Here is a 16,677-nt window from a genome sequence, read left to right as displayed (position 1 = left end):
CCAAAAAGGAAGGTTAGCTGGTTGGTTCTCAGTATCTCTGAGCTAGCAGGTTTTTACCCCAACATCTGACTCCTGAGTCTTTATTGGTAAATAGAACAATAGAGATTTAATTAAAACTATATTTGGCAGCATCGGCTGAACCAGAAGTCCTGCCAGGCTAACAACATGTGTGTGTGTGTGTGTGTGTGTGTGTGTGTGTGTGTGTGTGTGTGTGTGTGTGTAGTTTGCATAGGAAAGCTTGAGGTCAGCGTTGGGTATCTTCCTTATTCACTACCATCCACACTGTGTTTTGAGACAGAGTCTCTCACTGAACTGGAAGCTCACCAGTTTGGCTAGACTGGCTATCCACTAAGCCCCAGGGATCTACCTGTCTCTTCCTTTCCAGTAGGGAGAAGTAGGAGTGAGAACTTTCTCCACACACACTTTATTGTAGGCATGCCCTGCCACACCTGGCTTTCTGTGGGTGCCAGGGATCCAAACTCAGGTCCTCATGCTTGAGAGCCAAGCACTTTATTGGCTTAGCTACTTCCCGGCCCCTGCCCTTGCTGGTTGTTTGGTTGTCTGGTTGGTTTGAGACAGGGTCTGGTGTAGTTGGAGCTGAGCTCAATCTGTAGAATTGAGGCTGCACTTGAACATGGGATCTTCCTTCTTCTGCTTCCCAATTGCTAGACTTACAGGCTTGTGCCACCACCTCTGGCTCATCATTGCCACTTTTGACTTCTGCATCTTGCACTGAGAGCTCAAGGTCCCAATCCCTTGGACTGAGACGTGTAAGATTTGCTGTTACCAATGACTGAGGGTTTAGACACTCTGAGCTGAGCTCTGCTACACTTTTGAGGACACCTAGGATTGAGGGTCCCAGCCCCCTGTGCCAGAGGCTTCTCCATGCCTACTGAATTTTCGTCTGGGTGAAAAAGCCCCTCTCTGCTTATTTCCTGAGCCATCCTTTGCCCTCTCCTTCCCTTAGACACAGCCTAGTCCAACACGCCATCAGCCTGTCCTGTAGACCAGGGCAAAGGATTTCTGTCATCAGTCATGTTTCCTTGTGCCATCAGCAGGATGTGCCAACCTCAACTCTCAAACCATAGCATTAGGCAGAGGCCTGGGCCTGGTGTTGGGTGCAGCTGGCCCTTTGGGAAGTTATGTGATGTGCTCAGTTTCCTCTGATGTAAGTTTACCCATACCACCATTTCCTCTTCAGTACCCATCTTCTTAATACCCTGTCTATTCCTGGCCTATGGTTGATGCCCACAAGATGCTGACTAATATGGGAAGTTTCGGAAGTCAGGCCTTCACAGATGAAGGGATGTGAGCATTGTGAAGGCCTCAAAGCAAGATGACAGAGTTCTGCACTCACCAGCAATGAGTCTTGGGCAAAGCATCTAACCTCTCCATTTGCAGCTTCTTTATAGCATGGTATCTTATAAGAGTGCATGAAGATTAAATGAGTTAAGATGCTTAAAGCCCATAGAGCAGCCTGTCATGTACAACTCACTCAGTAAATATTAGTCCTTATTATTATTAAAAAGGAAGTAGTATTGGTAGGAAGTGAGGGAGGGAATGGGAGGAGAGGAGGGGGGGAAACTGGGTTTGGGATGTAAAATAAACAAATAAATTTAACTATTTAATAATAAAAAATATGAAATTCCTATTAAAATTGGAAAAAAAGGAAGCAGTAAAAGAATTGTCCAAAGACCAAATAAGGAACACATTGTCTATAAACTCTAATGCACACAAGCTGGTCTATTCCACTATCATTTTTTTATTTTTTTATTTTTATTTTTATTTATTTATTTATTTATTTATTTATTTGGTTTTTTGAGACAGGGTTTCTCTGTATAGCTTTGCGCCTTTCCTGAAACTCGCTTTCTGGAGACCAGGCTGGCCTCGAACTCACAGAGATCCACCTGCCTCTGCCTCCCGAGTGCTGGGATTAAAGGCGTGCGCCACCACCGCCTGGCCCCACTATCATTTATTTATTTATTTATTTATTTATTTATTTATTTTTTTTTTTTTTTTTTGGTTTTTCGAGACAGGGTTTCTCTGTGTAGCTTTGCGCCTTTCCTAGAACTCACTTGGTAGCCCAGGCTGGCCTCGAACTCACAGAGATCCGCCTGGCTCTGCCTCCCGAGTGCTGGGATTAAAGGCATGTGCCACCACCGCCCGGCCCCACTATCATTTTTTTATTTTTTATGTGTATGGGTGCTTTGCCTGCATGTATGTCTGTGTACCACATGCACTTCTGGTGCTCATGGATGTCAAAAGAGGGCATCAGATCTCATGGAACTGGAGTTACAGTTAGAACCCGCAGTGTAGGTGCTGGGACCCTAACTGGCACCCGCTGGAAGGGCAACAAGTTTTTGTTGTTGTTGTTGTTTGGTTTTAGTTTTAGTTTTTGGTTTTTTGAAACAGGGTTTTTCTGTGTTGTAGCCTTGGCTGTCCTGAAACGTGCTCTATAGACCAGGCTGGCCTCCAACTCACAGAGATCTGCCTGCCTCTGCCCCCTGAGGATCAAAAGATTAAATGATATGATTAAATCGTAGGATTAAAGGCATGCACCACCACTGCTGGGCTGCAGCAAGTGTTCTTAATCACGGATCCATCTCTCCAGCTCCTGATTTTGTTTTTTGGAGACAGGATCTCAAGTAGCCCAGGCTGGCCTTGATCTCACTATTTAACTGGGCTGTTCTTAAATTCCTGATCCTCCTTCCTGTTCCTCTCAAGAACTCAGACTGCAAGTGTGTTCCACCATGCTCAGAATGTCACACTCGTTCTTAAAATGTCAGTAGAAGGCTGGGGGGTGCAGCTCATTACCTGCCTAATGCATGCAAAGATCCATTCCTAGCACTTGAGTGGCCAACCCACTGACTTACATACTGATCTACAAGCTGCCCAGCATGTTTCCATTGCTTTTGGAGCACATGAGGTATGAGTGTGATGTCGGTTTTGTAAACGATGACAGGCTAAATCATGGTTGAACTGGAAGGTCATTCCCTGGCCTCAAATAGTCCTGCCTATCAGATTCTGCCTCATTCCGGGATTTGGTGGGGGGAGGGAGCATTCTGAAAGTGCCAACAGAGAGGTCTGTGACAGGTAGTTAGGCTTGCCCCTGGCTTGATGGTAAGTCACCATCTCGGCAGAGTTCAACGTTATAGGGAAAGCAGGTTTGAGATGTGGCTCGGTGACATAGCATTTATCTGGCCTGTGTGAGACTCCGGGTTCCAACTCCAGCACTAGCAGACAATAAAGCCCCAAACCAAACACACAAAAATAGTCACCGATTTGGAAATAAAAAGGGATAGTCTGTCTTGGAGCCCACCTTACATGTGCATGTGGGAGAGCGGAAGGACAGAAGGAAAGGGACACACTGAGAGTCTGAAAGTAAGGTTTTCTTGCAGTGGGAACTCGGGTCTGTGGAACCCTAGTTCTTGCCCAGCAATTGCCCCCTCCATACTCAATGCTGTCTCCAAGTTGGGAGCCCCACTGCGTAAGTGTTGAGCTGGGGGGTCAGGGTACAGTGATCAGCTTAGGCCAGAGACCCGCTGAGAGAGTCACTTCACTTTATCTGCACAAGGAGGTAGAGACTGTGACCACAGGTCACCTTCAGACAGTAATTCCCCAAGAGCCACAGCCATGATGGGCTGGGATGGCGGCAAGAGGGATGGAGGCCACCTTCTGGTTCCAAAGCCCTGGATCTTCCCTGAAGCCCCTGCTTCTGAAGCCCAGGTTACTGCAAAGTCTACATGGTGTGCTGGCTATAAAGCAAACAGACCTCAGTGACAGATAAGTCTGTCTCTACCCTGTGGTGGTTTCACGGTGCAGCTAGGTGCAGAGGCGACTGGTCTGCCACACTGTCTTTTGCAAATGCCACTTAGTTTGCAGAGCTCTAGCTAACTCCATACCATTTTTTGGTTTTGTTTTGCTTTTGTTTTGTTTTGTTTTTCGAGACAGGGTTTCTCTGTGTAGCTTTGGAGCCTGTCCTGAAACTCACTCTCTAGCCCAGGCTGGCCTTGAACTCCCAGGGATTCATCTGCCTCTGCCTCCTGAGTACTGGGATTAAAGGCGTGCGCCACCACCGCCCGGTAGTTTTTGCTTTTTGAGATGGGGTTTCGTATATCCCAGTTTGGCCTTGAACTTGCTATATAGTTGAAAATTATCTTAAACTTCTGGCCTCCATCCCTAGAGTATTGGGGTTACAGGTATGGGAATATGATGAAAATTGAACCCCAACCAATCGGGTCACCTCCCAGTCCCTGACACTCCTTTTCAACCTCTCTACGCTCCTGTGGCTCTATCACATGTCTTTCTGTCTCTTCAAGGTGCTGAACATACTTTCAGTCCCTCACACTCAGAAACTTTAAAAACCTTTTTTTTTAAACAAAATTTTGTGTGTGTTTTGCCTGCATGTATGTCTGTGCATCTTATGCGTGCAGTGTCCATGGAGGCCTGAAGAGGGCATCGGATATTCTAGAACTGCAATTACAGACAGTTGGTAGCAGACAAGCACTTGCTCAAGCTCGAGTCCTTTGGAAGAGCAGCCAGTACTATTAACCACTGGTGCATCCTCAAAAACCCTCAGGGACTTTTTAATGAGCTCTGAATAAAGTTAACGATGCAGGCACATTATTTAAGAGTCTAAGCTTTGGGGCTGGAGAGATGGCTCAGTGGTTAAGAGCACCGGCTGCTCTTCCAGAGGTCCTGCGTTCAATTCCCAGCAACCACATGGTTGCTCACAACCATCTGTAATGAGATCTGGTGCCCTCTTCTGGCCTGCAGGGACACATGCAGGCAGTATACTGTATACATAATAAATAAATCTTAAAAAAAAAAAAAAAAAAAAAGAGTCTAAGCTTTGGTTTCTCCACCTATAGGGTGGGTGAAGGGCGAGTGGTAGGCTTCCCAAACCTGCTATACGTTGCTAGAACCTGAGAGAATTTCTCAGTCACAAAGCTCCGCCTCCTCCTCCTCCAGGGCCCACCCCATTGAGACTGCGCCTGCGCAGAAGCCTCTGCCATCCCATTTCAGGCCACACTGTCTCGGTCCGCTCTGAGCGCTCGAGGACTCGGCGCTCGACCGCCGTGTGTCAGTCTGCCTTCCGGTTTCCCCCCAGGCGCGCCTGCCGAGCGCCGAGCCGCCGATAGCGATGGCTACCGCGAGTCTCTGAGGAATCCTGGAGGCCCAGAGTCGCGGCCGGAGGTCGAGCGTAGACTGCCGGCCCCGTTTCGGAAGCCTCAGGGCGCGAGGGACGGTGCCGGCCAGCTCGGAGCCGCCACCGAGAACGCGGCGGTGGCGGAGGTGGGTGTGACGTGTGGTTTGAGGCGACGAGGCGGTGGGGGAAATGAGAGGTTCTGCGGGCCTCTGCGCGTCCCTGCCCCGACCGTGTTGCGTGGCGCCCGCAGAGTCGCGGTCGGTCCTGCGGGTGCACGTGACCGTGCGGACCTCTGCGGTGCCCCGGGCTGGGTTCTTCACGCCGGTCGGGATGCGAGGGTTTGTTTGCACGCCTGGGCTTGTGGTTGCGGCATCGGTTTCGGTGGATTGTGGTGGCGCATAATTAAGTGACTTGACGTTAGAGTCTCTCACTTCGTTCACTCCTGGAGCCCTATTAATGCTGTTCTCGTGTGTGTGCGTGTGTGTGTGTGTCTGTGTGTGTGTGTGTCTGTGTGTGTGTGTGTGTGTGTGTGTGTGTGTGTGTCTGTGTGTCTGTGTCAGACACCGCGCCAGACCGCTGAGCTCTGATGGTGATGGCGAAAATCACAGGCTCCCCTCGCTGCCTGTGGTCTTGTATTATTTAGTCATTTCACAGGTATGCTGCCCACGGAACCCGAGGCAGCTGTTGTGAGGGCATCTTGGCCAGCGCCTGCCTTGAGTAAGGGGCGTTTCTCCAGGGTGAGATTTGAGCTGCTGTGTGTGGCCAGGGTGGACGGGAGCGGCTTCTGTTTGACTTCTTGTTAGGGATGAGTGCAGGGCAGGAGGAGGAGGAAGCTGTCACCCTCAGAGGATCCCGTCAGCCACTGCTTGGGGCAAGAACAGGTCGGACCTGACGCTGACTGTTTCACTGATGCCTCATGCCTTTCTGGGCAGACTCTGTATGTGTGTAGTCATCAGATTTATTTATTCACTTATTTTCGAGACAGGGTCTCACTAGGTAGCCATGTCTGGCTTGGAACTTGCCATGTAACCCAGGCTGGCATCACACTTACAGGCATCTCTCTGCTTCTTCTACCTCCCCGAGTGCTGGAATTAAAGGCGTGTGCTATCATGCTAGTCAGATTTCTTAATTTCTTAATCTAATTCTTAAGGGAAACAACAGGCCCCTGGTGACCCATTTACTTATTTTCTAGGTTGCTGCCACCCTTCAGCTTTGAGGACTAGAGGGTGCCCTCCTCAGTGCCCTTTGCAGTCCGTCCAAAGCACCCCGCAAGTCTAGCTACACAAACTCTCCCACTCTGTGCTGTGATTTGTGGCCTCAAGGTCTTGGAGACAGATTTCTTGGGTTTTGTCTTGATCTAAGAATTTGAGAAACAGTTTGTTTTCACAAACTTGTACCAAACATTAACCTTGCTGTTACAAACGGTGTACCTTTGTTGAACTGTGGGAAGAACAAAGAAACCTTTTGTTTGCTACTAATTTGCCTCAAATGACTTGTGTTTTTCTTAGATTCCTCCTGCTGAAGAGAGGAAATCTCATCCAAGGCCACAATGTCACTTCCAGATTATCCGTTCACTGCCTGCTTAAGCTAACACTGCCAGAACCCTGCTCCCTTGGGAGGAATCAAGCTGACTTGGCATGAGGGTCCTGCCTTCCTGGGGTTGAGAGAAGCACAACTATGGCTTCTCTTGATGACCCGGGGGAAGTGAGGGAAGGCTTCCTGTGCCCTCTGTGCCTGAAGGACCTTCAGTCTTTCTATCAACTTCAGTCACATTATGAAGAAGAACACTCAGAAGATCGTGATGTCAAAGGACAAATTAAAAGTAAGAGGCGAGGGTTTTGCTCATTTCATTTTGTTCAAGAGACCTTACTTAATAGAGTAGATTTATAGGCTTTCATGTTCCCACTGGGTTATGATGCTGATAATAACAGTAGCAAGCAGATATCCAGTACTCTTTATTCTCTGCATTGATGTTTCTCTTTGTGTATTTATTTACTTTTTTTTTTAAGACAGAGTCTCTTTATGTAGTCCTGGCTGCCCTGGAACTCAATATGTAGACCAGCCTGGCCTCACAGAGATCTCTCTGCTTCTGCCTCCTGAGTGCTGGGGTTAAAGGTTTGTGCCACCAGGCCCGGCCCTTATTTATCTTATTTAATATACATGACAGCTATGCTACTGTGAGTTTCATTTTGTTGGCTAGGTTACCAGATTAAGAGAGATTAGATAACCTACCCAAAGTCACCCAAATGGAGTAAGCCTGGCTTTAAGCTAATAAACATAGCCACTGTAATCTGTTGTCTCTTACTGGATTACTTAGATTATCTCACCCTCAGCCTGGGATGGTTTGGACAGGAATGCTTATCCTTTGCTATAAAAGTGGAGGCCCAGCTGGGCAACTGTGGTCCAGTCCTTTAATCCCAGTGCTTGGGAGGCAGAGGCAGGCAGATCTCCATAAATTTGAGGCCAGCTTGGTCTACAAAGTGAGTTCTAGCACAGCCAAGGCCACACAGAGAAACCCTGTCTCCAAACAAAACAAAACAATAACAGCAAAAAGTAGAGGCCCAATACACACCACTTGCCTGTTACTAATTTAAGCCTTTCTACCATCCCTCCTTCCTTGGCTAGACCCTGCCTTCTGCAGCTCAGGAAAAGGAATTTAACAGTTGAAATAGAGACAGTATTTCTCTGTGTAGCCATGGCTGTCCTGGAACTCACTCTGTAGACGAGGCTGGCCTTGAACTCAGAGATCCCCCTGCCTTTGCCTCCTGAGTGCTGGGATTAAAGGCATGTACCACTACTGTCCAGCATTTTTTTTTTATAGCTTCCAGTTGTACAGAGAAATCTTCAAAGACAATTTTGACTGCACGTATTATTCTAACCTCCAAATAAGTCTCTGCTCCTCTGGAGCTCACTTGAAAAGTTTCATCTCCCATGTGGCAGCATTTCTGGAGATCACAAGAGTCAGAATGTGGACACTTGATTTATAATCTGTGCTGGGTGGAAAGAAGGGCTGAACCACTAGATGGTGTTTCTAGTGGACTCTGTTCTCTAAACATGTGACTCACATACTCCTTATAATCAAATATTTGTCCCTGGACTTCCATACTCCATTTTTCAGTTCATTTTAAAAAAGAAAATGAGTCAGGTGGTGGCGGCAAATGCCTTTAGTCCCAGTAATCCAGAAGTAGAGACCGGTGGATCTCTGTGAGTTCAAGGCCAGCCTGGTCTACATAGCAAGTTTCAGGACAGCCAAGGCTACACAGAGAAACACTATCTCAAAAAACAAAAACAAACAAACAAACAAAAAGTGCTGGGAATATCCAACATAACATTTGTTACAACTTCCATACAAGAACATGATGAAGTCAGACATTTTCAGAATCCTCAGGGCTGTGATTGTCCAGGAAACTGCTGACTCTAGATGCTGAAGCAGAACTAGAATCTGCTAAAGGGAGTCCAGGAAAGGGTGGTGCTCTGTAATGTTGGCAGTTTCTGTCATATGCATTGTCATGTCACTACTCTCCCAGCAACCTTACTGGAAGATGTGTGGTGTAATTTATAGGTTAGTGTGGCTCAGAGTTGACCAGTAATGTTTCCAAAGCCACACAGCAATTGGCAGAAATAGGCCTGGATCCCAGATCTTTTGCCACAAGTCTAATGTAGCTTTTTCTGCAAGGCATCTCTGATGGTGAAAGACACTTCTATTCTGATCACAGCATACTTTGCAACTTCCAGGAAAAACAAGGGGGGCGGGGAGAAATCCCCAAACCAGATTATCTAAGCTTCCTGTGGACAACCAAAAGGTTTCAAAGAGCTTCCTATCTTGGTATTGCTGACCTCAGTCATACACCATGCTACTCAGAGGACTAGATGACTAGATAGGCCAGACTGTAGAAAAGTTAGAGGTGTCCTTAGACTTCCATGTAACCTTTTACTTTTTAAATTTTTATTATTTTTATTTTATGGATACGGATGTTTTGCCTGTGTGAATGTCTATGCACTGCTTGTATGCCTGATACTCACGGAAGCTAGAAAAGAACACTGAATCCCCTGGAACTGGAGTTCTGGGCAGTTGCAAGCCCCCATGTGGATGCTGGGCATTGAACCCAGGTCCTCTGAAGGGCAGCAAATGTTCTTAACTTCTGAGTCATCTCTACATCTCCTTATGGGAACTTCTCTTTCTTTCTTTCTTTTTATTAAGATTTATTTATTTATTATGTATACAGCATGTATGACTGCAAGCCAGAAGAGGGCACCAGATCTTTACATTACAGATAGTTGTGAGCCACCATGTGGTTGTGGGAATTGAACTCAGGACCTCTAGAAGAGCAGCCATTGCTCTTATCCTCTGAGCCATCTCTCCAGCTCCACAGGAACTTTTCTAATAGAGGGAAATGTTCATTTAAAGAATGTTAGAGATGTGAATCTAGGAAATATACATAGCATGAAAATGTGTCATGGAAAGAAACTTTTATAAAGGTCCTCCAGGGCCGGGCGGTGGTGGTGCACGCCTTTAATCCCAGCACTCAGATGGCGGATCTCTGTGAGTTTGAGGCCAGCCTGGGCTACCAAGTGAGTTCCAGGAAAGGCACAAAGCTACACAGAGAAACCCTGTCTCAAAAAACCAGAGAGAGAGAGAGAGAGAGAGAGAGAGAGAGAGAGAGAGAGAGAGAGAAAAAGGTCCTCCAGGATGAGCCTTCTGCAGAGTAGGGTATGGCTCATACAGCACTTGCCAGGCCCTGGCTTCCACACAGAAGGAAAAATACCCTCTTTTTTTTATTCCTTCTATTTCTACCTCAAAAGAACCAACATTCTTTTAACACTAGTAGTCATTTTGTTAAGATGAAATTCCTTTTTTTTTAATGTTTCTGATATAAACTTTTTATTACATTTATTTATTTAGTGTATGATATGTGGACACATATATACTATGGCAGTGTATGGAAATCAGAGGACAATTTATGATAATTGATTCTTTTCTCATCCTATGTGGGTCCTGGAGATTGAACTCAGGCATTCAGGCTGTAAGCATTACCTGCTGAGCCATCTGGAAGGCCCCATTTTTGTTGTTGTTGTTGTTGTTGTTGTTGTTCTGTTTTTAAACAGAGTTTCTTATAGTACCCAGGCTGGCCTCTAACATAATGGTGGATGTCCTTATACTGATCCACCTGCCTCCACTTAGAGATTCTTGGATTACAGGTATGTCTCACCATGCCCTGGTTGGGTAGATTCTTAGGTTGTAGGTCTTCATGCTTTAGTAGTCCTAGTGCTGGAGAGGCAGAGGTAGCAATGGAGCTTTCTGTAGGTTAGAAGCTGGCCTTTCAAAAAATCAAAAGAGGAAGTGAGAGAGAAAGTAGGAAAGATTGACATAGATTTTTTAAAAAGATTTATTTATTTATTATGTATACAGCATGTATGACTGCAGGCCAGAAGAGGGCACCAGATCTCATTACAGATGGTTGTGAGCCATCTTGTGGTTGTGGGAATTGAACTCAGGACCTCTGGAAGAAGTCAGTGCTCTTAACCTCTGAGCCATCTCTCCAGCCCAGATTTTTTTTTTTTTTTTTTGAAAAGCCCCTTTAAAAGCATTTCATCTCTCCACTTGGTTTATTGATCCTTCAAAATTTTATGATGTTTATTTAATTTATTTTAAAATAAAGTCTCTCTGTGTAACTCTGGCTAGCTTGGAACTCACTATGTAGACCAGGATGGCCTTGAACCTACAGATACCTGCCTGCCTCTGCCTTCTTAGTTCTGGGACCAAAGGTGTATACTGTCATGCCCATAGTATTATATTTGTAAACAATAAGAAATGGAACACTAAAATATTGCACACAGGTATCAGATTTCAAAGGCAGTTTTAAAAATTGCATTTATTCATTTATTTTTGTTTTGGTCCAGGGCATGTGTGATGGCATGTATGTGGAGGTCAGAGGACAACTTAAGGGAATAAGTTCTCTCCCACCATGTGGGTCCTGGGGATCAAATACAGCTCCTCAGGTTTGATAGCTAGTGCTTTTTACTTGCTGAGCTATCTCACTGGCCTCTTGGGGGCAGTTTTAAACAGACAAGATCAACTCACCATTTTTGAAAAGTGGTATGTAGGTTTGAACCCTGGCCCTAGTCCAGCTGAGGTTAGCCCTTTTACAGTAGGCAGAGGAAAAGGTGGTTGAAAATTGATTGTAGCTTCTGGTTTGTTTTCAGAGATGTATGGATTAGTTAACTGGGCCCCTGAGAAGGCTGCCACGCAAGTTTCTTTGTCATCCAAAGTAGTTCAGTCTTGTTTGCAAAATGAAGAGGTGTGCTAGATATAGTAGCACACATTTTTTTTTTTCCTCCTGAGACAGGGTTTCTCTGTGTACTTTTGGTGCCTGCCCTGGATCTTGCTCTGTAGACCAGGTTGACCTCGAACTCACAGAGATCTGCCTGGCTCTGCCTCCTGGAGTGCTGGGATTAAAGGTGTGTGTGCCACCGCCACCCGGTTTGTAGCATACATCTTTAATCCCAGCACTTGAGTGACAGAGCTAGGTGGATCTCTCTCTGCTAGTTCAAGGCAAAAGTGTTCTTTGTAGCAAGTTCCAAGATAGTCAGGGCTACGTAGAGAGAGGCTGTCTCAGACAAACAAAAATCCACCATCCTGGTTCCCTCATTGAGTTTGATTTGGCTCCTTTTGTTTAGATGGACTATTAAACTTGGGAGTAAGTGCTAACTTAGCCTGTATGTTGGAAACATGAACAGCATTCTGCTGGTGGTGACTTCTGTGGGGGTAATAAGGTAATTAGGTGTTTCCCTCAGTGCTGCATTTCTTTGGGGATCCAAATGTTCTTGTGCATTTTAAAATAAGGATGATTATTCTTATATAATCTTGGGCTCATTTGTGGTGTTTTTCATTCCTTCAAGGTCTTGTTCAGAAGGCTAGGAAAGCAAAGAACAAGTTGTTGAAACGCGAAGGGGATGATCGAGTGGAACCAGGGACCCAGGGATATGAATCATTCAGCTATGGAGGGGTTGATCCTTACATGTGGGAACCCCAGGAGCTTGGTAAGAAACTTCATTCATTCATTCAGCACTTATAGGATAGCCACCCTGTTTTAGGTAATTTTGTTTTTCAGTTTTAAAATTTTATTTCACAATCACACACATACACAATTTGATTATATTTTCCCTGTATTAGTCAGGTTCTCAAAAGAAACAGAACTGATAGAATATGGTCCTGGCAGTTCAATGGCTGTCTCAAGACTGAAAGGCTGGGAATCTGGTAGTTGTTAGTCTCTGTGGTCACAATCTGGTGCTGTATCCTAGAGGATCCCTGGAAAGCTCCTGGTCTTCAGTCTGTGTTAGAATCCTGAAGAATTTGGATTTAGTACTGGCTGCAGCAACAGGATAGATGAACTTGCCAACGAGGAGGGCAAGCAGACTAAAAGCAAAGTTTCCTTCTTCCAGTCTTTCACATGGGCTGCCACCAGATTTAATACAGATCTTGTTTCAAATAATCTAATAAAGAAAATCCCTCACAGGAGTCCCCAGCAGCTTGGATTTTAGTTGATTGAGATACAGACATGTTGACGAGCAGGGATTAGTTATCACATCCCCTTTCTACCATCCTCTCTGCTCCCCTCCCCTCCCCAATTAACCCCTTCTTCCCAACAAGTCATCTTCCTACTTGCATTGTTTGAGCTGATTGAGAAAGCTTCGGTAATCCCTAAGGGTTAAGCATTGTATTGGCCTTATGTCTTCACAAGGAGAGAAATGGAAGGGAATGAGCTGAGATCTCTTTTAAGTTAGGCAGTGTGTTAAATGTGTTGTATGTGTGGTCTCCTTCAAGTGTCACTGTCCCTGCTGAGGATCAAACAGCTATGAAACTGCAGCAGGAGAATGTCATTCTGGTCTGTCTCCTAGTCACAGACCCCATTGACAGATCGGTCTCCTTACAGGTTACCTGACAAGTGATAGGCACTGAGCATCTTACTTTTCTGATGTTCATAATTATGACTTCATCTGCTTAGTTACTGTAAACTGGAAGTGCTGGGGATAGAACCGAGGGCCCTGGCAAGTGTTATGCTACAGAGCTACACCCCCAGCTTTACTCTACTTCTTCTTTTTTTTTTTTATTTTTTTATTTTTTGAGATAGGTTCTTGCTATGTAGCTTTGGCTGTCCTGGAACCCACTATGTAGACCAGACTGGCTTCAAACTCAGAGATCTGCCTGCCTCTGCCTCCTGAGTGCTGGGATTAAAGATGTTTTCCACTTCACCCAGCTTCTACTTTCAAATTGATAAAAATAGTCTAAAATTTCTTTTTATGACTATTCAATCTTGTGAATATACCAAACAGCCCCCCACAACAAAATCCAAACCATTGAATTAATATGCTTAGAATGACTTCTAATTTTTGTGTTTTTAAATTGAGACTGGTACTCTCTATTTAGCCTTGACTATCATGGAACTCCCTTTGTAGAACAGGGTAGTCTTGAACTCAGAGAGATCTGCCTGCTTCTGCCTCTGCCTCTAATGCTGGGATTAACGACATGCAGGATTACTGTGCTTTAAATATTGAATTATATGTACAGAAATTACATATCAGTAAAGCTGTTAACAAAAATATGCCACATTTGCTGAGCTAAAGTGTCTCATCTTACATATTCTGTAGCTGTGGATTGGATTGATAACAATCACTAATTTGTTTGCTGGAATTTAACAATTTATTTATCCTTTCAATCAATGCTTATTGCGCATCTATGTGCCTCATCCATGCTGAGTCTGTGCTCTTGACACTGGGCTACAAACTCAGCCCAATAAATACTTTCTGTCCATAAAGTGGATAAGTAATGCTTCTTTCATAGTGGTTTACTTTACTTCCATATTCAAAACCCTTGTGAGATTGCCTGTTCCAACCCCTACAATACCCACACATACACAGCATGCACACGCAGACATACACATGCACATTTAAATAAAAGTAGTAAAAATAAATCTTTAAAAAAATACAGAGAAAACTAAGGCCCTAAGAAAGGAAGGGGTGTTTACCAGGGTCACTAATTGCCACTGGGGAAGGTGGCATTAAATCCTAGAACTGTGCTGTCCAGTTCAGTAGCCACTAGCCATATGTGGCTATTGAAATTTCAATAATGAATCAAATAAAATGTAACTGTCATTTCCTGTATTACACACACTTTAGCTGTGCAGTATCCCTCTGTGGTCAGTGGTCTCCCTGTGTGTATGCACAAACATTTTTATCACTGCAGGAGAAAATGGCTTTACAAATAATGCTATTGTTACATGACTTTCTGGGGACCTGTAAAGGAAACACCTGTTCACTTCAAATAAGGAGGATGCAGACAGAACAAAGAAAGTACCCACCAGTCCAGAGTTTATTAGGGTTATTTACAGGAACATGGTGACTCATAGGCAGCTGCACCACTGAAAAACCCCAACTCCCTGCCCACCAAGCTACTGTTTTATTTTTAATTTTTAAAATGTATTTATTTTTTAAATTTTGTGTGTCTGTGTGTGAGTATGTGCATATATGTATACAGTTGTCTGTGGGGTCCAGAAGAGGGTATCGTATTACCTGGAGCTGAAGTTCCAGGTGGTTGTGAGCTATCTGATATGGGTGCTGAGAGCTGAACTTGGATCCTGCAAGAGCTGTGTGTTCTTAACTGTGAACCCTCTTTCCAGCCCTAAGTTCCTGATTTCTATGTCTCTAAGTGTACAGCAGAGTGAATGCAAAGCTGGATCCAGAGCACTGTCTAGTGTTGAAGCAGTAGTGGGGGCTATAGGCTCAGACCACATAAGGTACAGATAAAACTGGACAGACGAGGTACCATGTTTATGTGTATGGCGTCCCTGCTCTGATTAGGGATTCTGCTGATCTCAGCAAGCAGTGTCTAGCCATAGGAAGGATGACCTGTTTTGTTACAGTCAGACACACAGCGGCTTACTGCAAAATGGAGTTACTCTAGTCAGGATTCAGAGGTCTACTTCCATATTTGAGAAATATATCAGCAATTGTGAATTATATTAAAGCTAATAGAAGCATAAATGAGAAATTTCAGACAAGTGAATTATAATACTTTGTGATAGCTTGTTTCCTAATTGCCACAGTCCTAATTGCTAGAGTGGTCACTGAGAAGAGCACTGAGTACTGGCAGGGTCAGAGGGCAGCATTGGGAACAGATACACTGAAGTCAGATACTACCTGCTAACATTTGTATTGAGACCATTTATGTTGGGTCTTAGATGCTAGACTGAGGAAGGCATCTGTTTAACTGTACTAAAGGCATATATAACCACTTACTCCCCCTCACCCCCCCCCCATTTTGAGCAGGGACTATTTTTATTATTTGGTTTCTTAAGATAGTTTCTCTATGTAGCCCTGGCTGTTCTAGAACTCATTCTGTAGACCAGGCTGGCCTTTAACTCAGATCCACTAGCTTCTGCCTCCCAAGTGCTGAGATTAAAGGTGAGAGCCATCACAGCCTGGCTTTTGAGAAGGGACTGTTTTTGTTTTGATAAGAAGCTACATTGTGGGGGCTGGAGAGATGGCTCAGAGGTTAAGAGAACTGACTGCTCCTCCAGAGGTCCTGAGTTCAATTCCCACAACCACATGGTGGCTTACAACCATCTGTAACGAGATCTGGTGCCCTCTTCTGGCCTGCAGTCATACATGCTGTATACATAATAAATAAATAAATCTTTTAAAAAAAAGAAAAGAAAAAGAAGCTACATTGTACTAAGTCACAAAGTAGCTAAGTAACTTGTCTAAGGTTACTTAGTATCTAGCAGAATTGAAATTTGAGCTCAGACTAGCTCTAATATGACCTCATCTGCTATGCTTTGTGACCTTTAAAAGTTTGGTAAGGCACTAAATCTTTAATTAATTAATTAATTAATTAATTAATTATATATACAGCATGTATGTCTGCAGACCAGAAGAGGGCACCAGATCTCATTATAGATGGTTGTGAGCCATCATGTGGTTGCTGGGAATTGAACTCAGGACCTCTGGAAGAAGTCAGTGCTCTTAACCTCTGAGGCATCTCTCCAGCTCCAAATCTTTTTTACTTGCTTTCCAGTTCATTGAGGATCTAGAGAGGCATTATGAGAATCTTTAACAATTCATTTATCTTCTCTTCCCTCTTAGGTGCTGTGAGAAGCCATCTTTCTGACTTTAAAAAACATCGTGCTGCAAGAATTGACCACTATGTTGTTGAAGTCAACAAATTAATAATCAGGTTGGAGAAGGTAAATTTTGTAGTTTCATTTTGCAAGTACAAATTTTGTAGGAATCTCAGTTACTATAGCGTATGTTATGTGAGTGATGTATATCTGAATCTGAGAGAGCTACAGAGGACAGGCTTGGCCAGGACTGGCCTTCCTAAAGTGAATGGCTCACACTGATAGACTACTGTGTGCCCACTCCCCCTTTCTGCCTTTCACCTCCACTGACTGCTTTAAAACTTCGTCCTGGGGTTGTTCCAGGCAGTCACTCAGCATGTAATGTCATTTGATAGCCAACAAGCAGTGTCC

General features: G+C 44.6%; 1 protein-coding gene across 3 annotated transcripts in view; it reads left to right on the top strand.

The window, feature by feature from the left end:
* Rbsn (rabenosyn, RAB effector) overlaps window positions 1–16,677 on the top strand; it is a 55,532-nt gene that overhangs the window by 23,587 nt on the left and 15,268 nt on the right. Inside the window, exons 1-4 of one of the 3 annotated variants that reach the window (XM_006972554.4) lie at window positions 5,154–5,295; window positions 6,658–6,971; window positions 12,050–12,190; window positions 16,292–16,392. In XM_006972554.4, the coding sequence (XP_006972616.1) occupies window positions 6,827–6,971; window positions 12,050–12,190; window positions 16,292–16,392 (387 nt within the window). In that variant the 5' untranslated portion in view covers window positions 5,154–5,295; window positions 6,658–6,826. Of the gene's footprint in view, window positions 1–5,153; window positions 5,296–5,371; window positions 5,488–6,657; window positions 6,972–12,049; window positions 12,191–16,291; window positions 16,393–16,677 lie in introns of those variants that run through there. The other 2 variants (XM_042273676.2, XM_042273677.2) reach the window with 2 other exon arrangements.

This window comes from Peromyscus maniculatus, chromosome 3 (assembly GCF_049852395.1).
Source record: "Peromyscus maniculatus bairdii isolate BWxNUB_F1_BW_parent chromosome 3, HU_Pman_BW_mat_3.1, whole genome shotgun sequence".
Taxonomy (NCBI): Eukaryota; Metazoa; Chordata; class Mammalia; order Rodentia; family Cricetidae; genus Peromyscus; species Peromyscus maniculatus.
The sequence above is the reverse complement of the archived record's forward strand: the minus strand, read 5'-3'. Positions and strand labels throughout refer to the sequence as shown.